This window comes from Palaemon carinicauda, chromosome 11, assembly GCF_036898095.1.
Source record: "Palaemon carinicauda isolate YSFRI2023 chromosome 11, ASM3689809v2, whole genome shotgun sequence".
NCBI lineage: Eukaryota > Metazoa > Arthropoda > Malacostraca > Decapoda > Palaemonidae > Palaemon > Palaemon carinicauda.
This window is the reverse complement of record NC_090735.1, coordinates 144,834,057-144,845,164: the sequence shown is the minus strand read 5'-3', so window position 1 is coordinate 144,845,164 and position 11,108 is coordinate 144,834,057. Positions and strand designations below refer to the sequence as shown.

Here is an 11,108-nt window from a genome sequence, read left to right as displayed (position 1 = left end):
TGATGATAACAGCTGAACAGAGAAGTATCCAAACGATGACAATTCCAGAGGCGTCGGCTGAGTGACACGGAAGGCCATCCGCCAATGGGATGACCATGTCCAAGGAAGAAAGGTTATAAGGGAAGGTTCTCTGTCCTGGAGAACTTGCTGTCCTACGCTGTCACACATCTGCCAACAGGATGACCGATGTCCAAGGAAGAAAGGTTACCTAAGGGAAGGTTTTCAGTTCTGGAGAACTTGCCGTCCTACACTGACGCACACGTAGCACAAACACTGTAAAGATATCTTACAACATATATACAAAAACATTAAGAATGTTTTCATAATATAAAAGAAAAACAATGTTTTCATATATATAAAAGAAAAACAAGTTAAAAAGACACGATTAATGGCAGTCCAAAATAAGCGAGGAAGAGCGGTAACCGCCACTCTTCTTCCGAGGCAAAAGCAAAGTGAGCTCAATCACAAGTTTGTGAGTGGGAGGGGTAGTTAACCCTCGATAAATCTTAATGTTTCGTCCTTTCTGCTTCGCCGGAAGTAATACTCCTAATAAATAGCGTAGGTTTGTATTCTAGTTCCGGAACAACTACGTTGACCTAAAAGTACAATCAATTGCTTATGAAAGGAAAGAGGATACTGTTTACTACTTATGATAAATATATATTATAATTAGTGTACACCATAGATCATAATGGTTGACAAGGATCTTCCATCTACAAATAAAAAGGAAATTTATACATGGGTATTACAGTTGATTTGGTCTACACAAGATGCATGAATAATGATTACCTTATGTTAAAATGTTTCAGATAATTTTTTTTTTTTTTTAGTAAACATGACATTATTTCCTTGCAAATAAAATTCCTTAAAAAAATTAATCCTGTATGCACTATAGTACCACATTGGAGTATTTCTGTATTCATATTTCAACACTTTTCATCACTGCTCTTTTCCTCTTGAAATAAAATTTACACTGGTATTCTGAAGATAACCATTAAAATCAACTCTTATGACACTATTCAATATCACAATACAAGATAGCAACAGACTTCACAACATATCTTTAAAGCTGTAAAGACAACTAGGTTATACTTTTAAATATTTAATGAATATTTTTCAAATGTCAAATACCATGTTTAAACATCCAATAATCTTTTTCTTGATGACATAAATATTACAAACAAAGTTAAAGTTTGCCCAATTATTTGATTTTGTGGCAAAAGCCAGCAGATAGAATAGCATAGTTAAGGAAAAGCTTTGTATTCATTACAGCTAAAAAGAGAATGTGAATGGTTACTGACAGGTAACATCAATCAAAACCAGCAAATGCCATTAGCAAATTCTGAGTATGTTTTGTCTATATACATTTGTAAAAATTACTTATTTGATTTATCAGTGTCATTTAATTCATCAAGTTATTTACTTTCGCCTTCCACCACCCATTGCCAGAATTTGCGCGATTCGGATGAAAATGTTAACAGCATCCATGACAATGTGGTGGGATGCATTTATAGGGTCATATGGAGCTACACCCCACATGTTGGGATGCGTCTCAGCTTTACGTACAACCTGAAAAAAATAAAAACATCAAGATCATATTTCAGACAAACGAGGTTAGTCTTCTACTCTCCGTTCATTCTATTGAAAAATATTTCCCATCCTTAGACCATTTTTTCTGAGAGAGCAATTTTTAAATTATATATGAAGCAACCGTTTACTTTACAGCATATGCCTAATTTTATATTATATTATATTTACAGAAACTAATACAGATTCTTAACATATCCTATAACCTTTGAGACTGGAGGAAATTCAAATAGCGAACAATTGATAAAGAGATCATTACAGCAATGTATGCAATTCATTTAAGAAACCTTACCTTCTGAGTGTCATACAACAAAAAGGCCGAGAAGAGTAGTAACCCTCCATACAGGGAAATAGAATACAAGGACAGTCCCAAGGCAGATGTTGGCGGTAAGAAAGCAGATCCTAGTGAAGCTACAAGTACACCACCAAGACCAATACCCAATGGCCCTGCCCAGTTCAAGAATTTATCACTTGGGGCACATACAGCTACAGTACTTAGGCCACCAATGACACCTGCAAGAGAAAAAAAAAACTAGGATGAAATGCTCTTTGGTGATAATATTTTGAAAAAGATGAAACTTTCTATTGTACTATAATTAGGATAAATAAAGTAAAAGAAGACATTTGAACCAGATATGTTCAAGATCAATATTTTTTTTTTCTTTTAACAGTTAGAAACAATATAAACACTAAATGTTGACAACATTCATAGATTTAATGTCATTTAATCCATCAGAAATAGAAAAAAGAATACAATACACATAATTAGTAATAATTTTTTGTATTATAATCAACAAATTTTTAAATTATTGACCTAACTGGTATTTTTGGCACTTTCTCTTGAGAACACTAAACAAAGGGTACTTGTTCAATTTAGGAACCTACCGTTATCAAGATTTTCTTTTCCTATGAAAGAAGGTGAACACTTCTCCCATAAGATGTGATTTGGCTACTGTTCTGAAGCCTAAAGGCAAGTCCTAACAACATTCATTCTAATCTCAGATTACCTTTTACCACCAACTATTGCCAAGCAATGAAATTGGCCATCTGCTCCCATTTTTAAGATTAAAATGACTCCAATTAACGTGTTTTACATATCCTTTAAGGTAACCTCCTATCTATTGTAACTTTTTAGACAACTATAAAAATGCAATGGCTCTATTTTCTAATGGCCAAGGACTGTACTACAAAGATGAAAACTAATCTGTACCTAAGAGAACATCACTAAAGTTTGCTCTTAAAAGTTAGTAAGTACTGTACCAATAAATGCTTCATCTTCTCATTCACCTGACCAGCAGACTATGTTACTATGTGCACTACTGTACTTTTCTTTCATATTTCTTACTTTCTTTTCTTAATTACCAACCCTGCTATGCACTCAGTTCTGGTGCTGGCTGTAGGCAGGACTAGGGAAACAGAAGTTAAATCACCATGCAGTGACCCACATGGGCAAAATAGCACTTGCGAGTGATTTAGATACATCAAACACTATACAGTATTTTAACCTTATCCTTAACAATTCATAATCTTCTAATCCTCACTTGTCAAACAAACAATTTGAAGTTGTATGAGCTGAATCTTATTTGTTACACTTTCAGGTTATCATCATCTCTCTTTTCCAATATTTTTTGTAACAATAAAAATGTTGACATTCTTTCTACAAATAGTCTACCACAAAACATTACCCCATTGAACTATTTACCCGGAATGCAGGTCCGTAATGATATCTGTAAAAATGGGCAGTGCGTAGAAACAATCTAATTTAGAAGAATAACAGCATGTACCTTCAAAAAGTTAAGAAAACTTGATACTGCGTTAAAAATACCAAAATGACGAAGTTGGAGAGTTTCCAACTCTAAAATTATAGCTCTCAACAAAAAACCATGTTTCTCATTTGCAACAAGGAAACAAAGTGATAATAAAACAGAAGGTATCACATCCCTCTTGATGAAAAGATCAAGATACTCCTGGGCTACTCATAAAACTACTCTAAAATCACAAAAATTAAAAGTGAATTTGTATTTTTCCTAGCTATAAAAACCTAAGTCCTTTAGTATCGTAAGGGTAAGATTCTGGCGAAAGCTGGTATTCTAGCCACGAAACTGCACAGACATGTTCTCGATGCTCTCCATCCAGCCTGAAATTTTTCAAATTTTCTCCTTTTTTTTCATTAAAGCTGGTATTCTAGCCATCAAACTGCAAAGACATGTTCTCGATGCTCTCAAGCCAGCCTGAAATTTTTCTGATTTTCTCTTTTCCTCATTTCAGTATGAATGTGAAGGAACTTACCAGAACGGGGACATGTCCAAGGTTGCCTGATCAATACTGTGACACCTTTATGAGCAAGGTTAAGGTTGATCCTTACCATTTGTTTCTGACATGCAGATGGCACCGATGCACTTCGAACTCCACTTACGATGTGTGCAGGGAGTAGTTGTCCTCCCAGTGGCCAAGATTTTAGAGTAGGGGGAAGAAGAGATTCAAGCGCAATATTTCTTCCTTGGGTTCATACTTGAGGTCAGGGAAGTTGGGATCTGACTACCGACACATCAGAGGGGAAATATTCTTATGACAAAGACTTTGCCTCTGTGTTTTCTGCCCGTTCAAGTTTTTATGGGCTATAGACCAGTTGAGAGTACTGGTTTGGCTTTTAAGACAGCAAAGAGCGCCTCTATACAGTACCTCTTGCGGCTTCGGTTCCGAGAGATCTTATTACGAAGCTCTCAGCGGCATACAAGGCTATGGAGTGTCATCACCAATTGAGTCTTCCCGTGGCAGTGCACCACCAAAGAGAGTGCAAACCTCAGGTGAGTAGGGCTCCACATGCGAAAGACGTGTAAAGGAGCATGCACCCTAGCAGCTTGCAACTACGCACGAGTAACCCTCAACCACAAGTGCGAAGCTCTCAGCCACGCACGAGCGCAAGATCCTCAGCCACAAGCGCACAACCTCAGCAGCCATGAGTACGCCACCCTCACCCACGGCCTAGGCCGCACATACAGTTCAATTATAAATGACTTACCCCACAAGAGCAGACATCTCAAGGAATAGTACGAGCTTGGAAGTGGAGACATTTGAAAGACACGCCTCTCAAAGTTCTCCGAGACAAAAGCGCAAAGGAAAACGACTTCATCGGGTGACCGGCCAGTACCCTTTCCCCTTTTTTCGAGGGTTGTGATAGATCACAAAAGAGCGCCAACCCATGCACTATTCAGAGATGCTTGTGGGCAAAGAGAACACCAATACAAGGATAATCACACCCTATGGATTTGAAACATCCATCAGAAATGCAAGTTGCTTCTCTGAACATCAAGAAAGAGGATCCACATCCTACATATCCTAGACCAGGGCTCCAAAAGTTTACGGGGGAATACAGGCTCTCTCCTATAGATTGTTTGTCAAGAGGGTCGGAATCGACCCAAGAGCAAGCCATCACCACAGTCTTGTAAATCGACCCAAGAGCCATCACCACAACCATGTCAAGACCCTGAGTCCCCAGATGAGATGGAACCTCATTTCTCTGAACATCATGTTTCTCCCTACCTCTCTTCCTTTTCCAGGAGTGACAAAGTTGGAGAAGAAAGACATTGCTTCAAAGAGGAAGAATAAACTGACAAACTACAAGAAACTCCATAGTCTCTAACAATCAAATATCTCAGAAGAGGGCAAAATCTCTCTCTTGAGTCCATGGAGAGTTCCCGTGTTACCGACTTGCCAGGTCTTGACGAGGTGAGACCCTGCAGTCTACCTGTACCGAGCCTGAAGAGGAGTCTTCTTTCCTGAGAATCTTAAGACTCGTCAAGAAAGTAAACAGTTGTAAATGTTATGTTTTCTGCAATGTTGATAATATCTACTATTTCAGGGGTCTTATAATGATGAAAATATGTTGAAGTGCCAGCTAAGACATAAAAGGTTAATACACTGTTCCCAACTTATTGTCCTGTACATATGTCTCTAAGTTATACACGATTAATTACTTTATGAAAACTGCCGCCTATATGAAACAAATTTTTCCAATAAGAATATATGGTAAGTTTGTAACGTAGACTCCAAGTCCCAACTTTCTAACTAAATTAACTATATTTTTACCTGAACTAAATAGCTGTATTAACTATATATTATTACATGTAATAACCGCAAGTTTAACAATGAAATTAACATTACTATATAGTTAATTGCATTCTAAAAAAGTTTAATTTCTTAAATAGTTAAATGTGCTTAAAGAATTATTTTCCTTTTCATTTGCATTTTTTCAATCACATATTGCCAACTATACTTTTGGTTGTGACCAGCTAATCTCAAGCTACCGCTCTCGAGAATATATGCACACATGAATAACAAAGAGTATCTTTTATATAATTTTTTTTGCAGTCAAGAAGTTTAGAGTTGAATTCAGCATTTTTCCTTTGTAGGAAATTTGTGAATACCAAACATGTAGATAACAAGAATTGATTTTATTGTAATCTATTTTTATGTCACAACCAGTATCCTACAAATTTACTTCGCACATTTAAAACCAAAAAAACTATTTATTTTTAGTAACAAAAAGTGTTGAAATATAAATTAAAAGTTCTTCTGAAAGTTCTACTGAAAGTAATAATAAAGTTTGAATTTATGCAATGATAAAAGATTGTAAATTAAGTTTATGTAAGTTTCTACGAAAAAATAATAAATGTGACAGATGGGACCATTAAAAAAAAACCTTTATAAATACAGACAGCACTGTGAAGTATTTCTGTTGGTTAACGTTGGTGTAAGGAAAATAAAAATAAAAAGATTTTAATGATAGTACAGTACATTATATGAAAACTCATAGATAATTGTATCCATTTACGATGAACTCCCATACATTAATAAGTATTTCAAAACAAAAAAGAATATAGTGGGGATGGATGAGGGGGCAATTATGTTATTGGAACGTGATAAGTATGTGAGGAAAAATACAATTTTCTTGTAAATTGTCATTTGTTTTGACACGAATCCTCAACACGTCACAAATAATAGGAACCTCAGAATTAGGAGGCGGGGAAATAGACCCTGCAAGAGAGGTGAGAGAGCTGTAGAGGAGAGGGGGTTAAGGCCTATTGGGGAAAACCAAAAACCTTTCGAGGAAAGTAGGTTAACTAAGTAAGACTCACCCAGGGGGTGTCGTCTTCTTTTCAGGGCTTTTTCGTGGCAGGCCAAGGAGAAAGGGACTGAAACGCTCTACCCCTTGCCATCCCATCCGGACTGTGTCGCGGGAAATGTCCTTAAATCCTCTGCTGGCCGACCATGACGGGGCCGAGCTTGAACCCCTCCCGGGACTTGAGGGAGCAGTCCTTAAGGTAGTGGGCCATGAAAGTTGACTGTCTTGACCATACACCTGCCCTCAGCACATGGCCGACTGCCATGTTCCTCTCAAAGGTCAAGGAGGTGCTGATGCCCCAGATGTCGTGAGGTTTGACGGACATGGGGGAGGCTTCGCCCTTCGTCAGGTACGCCCTTCTGATCGTCTCCCAGAGCCAGGAGGAGATTGCATTATTAGAGACCGCCTTCTTCATTCTACCTGTCGTCATGAACAGTTTCCTGATAGCAAATCGGAGGGTGGAGGTCCTCGAGAGATATTTCTACACCGTCCTCACTGGGCACAATAGAAGGTCCTCTGGGTTATCTGTCCTGGGAATAGTGGGGATGGCAAACTCGTTGAAGTGGTGGTCACCTACCGCCGGGTTCTGCGTCTTCACCACGAAGGAGGGAACGAATTTGAAGAACAATTACTTACACCTGTGAGAGTGGGAGACGTCCGCTTAGATCACGTGGAGTTTGCCCACCTTATTGGCCAAGGTGGAACACAGTCTTCAGACTCAGTTCCCTGTCAGTAATTTGTCTCGGGCTCAAATGGTGGCTTCTTCAGGGCGTTGAGGACTAATAATGTCCCACAAGGCTGCATTATGGGTCCTGGGGTGGCAGGAGGGTTCAAACTCTTTTTACCAGCATCAAGAGGATCTCAGAGGAGCTTAGGTTCAAGCACTTGAGAAGGAGTACCTGGCCCGTGACGCTCGGAATCCCTTTACTGCTGGTACCGACATGCCCTGGTTGAGTCGAAGTGTACCAGGAATTCCGCGATGACTGGGATTGAGGTCTTGAGGTGCTGAATGGCCACTTTGTCGCACCATTTGCCAAAGGTTGCCCATCTCGCCTGGTATATGGCTCTCGAGGATTGTCTTGGATTTGAGGTCATCTGAGCAGCTGCCCTTTTGGAGTACCCCTCTCTCCTCAGCAAACGCTGGATAGTCTCCACACGTGAAGGGAGAGGTATTGGAGGCCTTCGTGGAACTTCTGGAAGTGAGGTTGTCTTAGGTGGTCTCGTCGCAGAGGCAAGGGCCACTGAGGTTGCCAATAACCTTAGGTTCGTGAACCACTCCTTTTCGGGCCACCATGGGGCTACCAAGGTGATCTTTGTCTGCTTTGCCCACCGAAGACGGTTTAAGGTCTGTTGCAGAAGGGTAAATGGATGGAAGGATTGCATGTCGAGACCGTCCCATGGTTGTTGAAATGCGTCTTCAAGGGCTGCTGCTGGGTTTGGCACCGAGGATCAAAAGACTGGCAACTTCGTGTTCAGTTTTGTTGCGAAGATGTCCTGGCACGGTGAGCCCCACTTCTCTATCACTGCCCTTGCTACCTCCGGATGAAGGAATCATTCCCCCGGCAACACTTGACCACTCCTGCTGAAACCATCCGCGACTACGTTCCTTTTTCCCGGGATGTACCTGGCCATCAGAGAGATGGCATTGTCCTCGGCCCAAGATAAGATTTTTGTGGATCTGGCGGGAGCGCAGGCCGCCCTGTTTCTTGACGTATGCGACGACAAGGGTGGTCACGAGGCCGGTATAGGGGATGTGACGAACGAGGCCGACAAAGATGTGGAAGCCCTGTGGAGCATCACGTCGTGACTCTCTTCCTCCATTTATTTAGTGCCTCTTCTACCATGTCCTCCAAGAAGAGAGCTTCTTTGACCATGAGGGTGCCCCTAAGAGCCCTCAGCTCCCTGTCCAGGAGTTGCTTTGCCAACCTTTTGAGGACAAAATCCCTCCTTGCTCTCACAAGGTCAGATCGGCTGCGAAGCGCCACTGAGTGGAGGATAATGATGCCACCCCGAGAGCGGAAGGCGACTCCTCTACCCGCAGAGGAGCCGGCCACTGGCGGTGAATAACAGTCTGTAAGCCCGCACCAGGAAGAGGGTTGGCAGCTCTGAGGCTCTGAAGACCTATAGGGTTTGATTGTCCTCATCATGCCATCGGTGGAAAAGCAGATCGGGCTATGTGGTTACCACAAGGAGCCTCTGAGCAGGGATAAGGGTCATCCTCTGAATGAGCCGTGCAACCCTGGAGCAAGCGCTCACAGTTAAGAGATTATTGCCTGTATATTCCCACAACCTTCTCTGTGGACCTCCCCGCCGAATGGAAAGTTAGGAAGATGGTTCTGCTGCCCATCTTGCAAGGAGAGACACTCCTGGCCCCAGGGGGTGAAACACAAGAAACTCCCTCTGACCCAGCAGGAACTTCCTTCGCTACCGCGGGTAACACAAGGGACAGAGTGGGACATGCAACACTTGGCACGGACGAAGACCAAAGAAAGACGAAAATCACTGCCCTTCTTTGAGGGCAACTTATCCCTCATGGGCTTCTTCTTTTTCGTGACCATCTTGGCCCATTGGGCATTGTTCCAGCCCGCACACTAATCACAGGTGTCGTTCCAGGAACACACATGGCCCCGACACGAGGTACACAACATGTGGGAAAAAAAAGGGCTGCACACAACCTCTCACTAACATCAGGGTCACGACGTTGCACTTGCACAGATTCCATAATGGAGATCGAGGAACATGAGATCCACAAGAGAAGCATGCATTAAACACAGAAAAACCCGGACGAGAGCAAGCGAGATGGAAGGACGTGTGATCGTGAGCACGACCAGAGTAAGAATGGTTAAGGGCGACCTGGAAGGTCAACTGTAGCATCCGTCTAGGGCATGCTACGAAAACAGAGAGAGGTCAGAGTCATGCACGTGAGAAGGAGGGGGAGGAGATATCCAGTTGGGCGGGGGAATTCTGGTCCAGAAGCTGATGCTTAGAGTAACCTCCCGTTATTTGGGACGTGGTAAGGATTCGTGTCGGAACAAATGACAACAAACGGATCACATCTATTAGAATTAATATTCAAAATGTACCCTCCATAGCTAGGAAATAAATAAAAATCTTTAAAACTGGAAAAATCCAAAGGTCAATTCTTCAAGGCTTCGGTTATTAAGCTATCAAAGTCAAGAGATTAAAAACAAGGACTTATAACTAAAAAGATGGTTTATTGCAAACATGAAATTCATAAGAAAAAGATATTCATACTAACCAGCAGTGTACCAAGCTGCTCTCATGGCAATAGCTCCTCCTAGGGCACCAATTGGAGCTACGATAAGACCGATCATCCCGCAATTAACCAGCCACAACATTTGTTTGGACCCTATTCCAGGAGAATAGGGGATAGAGCTCATTGCAGTGCCTGTTGCTATGAGGCCAGCCATCAGACCCACAGTTGACTGTAAGATGATTTTTACTTAATTTCATTCTTACGAAATGTTAGAATAACATTACTGTATTAAGGCAACTGAAAACAACACAGGAGTTTCCTAAAGATCTAACCCCTAATGCATGTTGCAAAATCTACAACAATGAATGAATGATTAATATGTAATACTATAAATAACTAGAATATCAACATATATAGAACTTATTAAAAAGATGTCTCACTGATTGGGGCACTAACTCTGATGGAGTCTATTGTTTCTACAGAAGCTAACCTAATAATGATGCTTGAATCTTTAGAAAATAATTTATAAGAAATAATAAACAAAATAATTGTATCATCTGCCAGATGTATATTGCAGAACTTCTTAGGTACAGCCCATATAACAGAATTCATCCAGGCTATTCCCTAAAATTTCTCATATGAAGAAAAATTATCATTTTATGTATTGTTTGAGACTTGAGTAAAACTGTCTAATTTATTTAGTGACAACAAAGCAACATTCTACAACAAATTAAATATACAATAGGAATATGGTGCTCAAATTTGAATGAAGAGCCAAATAGTACCTCAGATGCTTCAGTAGTCTTTATAATTCAAACTGATTAAATTATCAAGATATCCACCAATTAATGGCACTTGTGCTTAATTTTTCCCTGAACTAAACTGCTGTTTCTTTATTATTTGTAAGTTTGCAGCTGAGGGCAAGACCAGCAGATGCACCTTGAAATGACAAATTTAGAAGCAATTTGTATTTTACCTACCATACAAACCTGGAGCTATTTATAAGGGTATTACTTTCGGCGTAGCTGAAAGACGAGTCAAGACAAATTTTAGCGAGGAATAACTACCCCACCCGCTAGTTAGAAGGTAGAGGTGGGGTAGCTACCCCGCTCACTCACACCTCTTGGCTGAGTGATCAGTTTGCTTTCTGGCAGAACTTATTGGGGACAGGGTGGCGGC

At 40.7% G+C, this 11,108-nt stretch overlaps 1 protein-coding gene across 1 annotated transcript in view; it reads right to left on the bottom strand.

The window, feature by feature from the left end:
• Positions 1-639: 639 nt before the first annotated feature.
• Positions 640-11,108, bottom strand: part of LOC137650279 (growth hormone-inducible transmembrane protein-like) — a 74,437-nt gene continuing 63,968 nt past the window's right edge. Inside the window, exons 5-7 of the mRNA XM_068383597.1 lie at positions 9,972-10,158; positions 1,880-2,100; positions 640-1,569 (exon numbers count right to left, since the gene is read on the bottom strand). Of these exons, the coding sequence (XP_068239698.1) occupies positions 1,420-1,569; positions 1,880-2,100; positions 9,972-10,158 (558 nt within the window). The 3' untranslated portion in view covers positions 640-1,419. The remainder of the gene's footprint in view (positions 1,570-1,879; positions 2,101-9,971; positions 10,159-11,108) is intronic.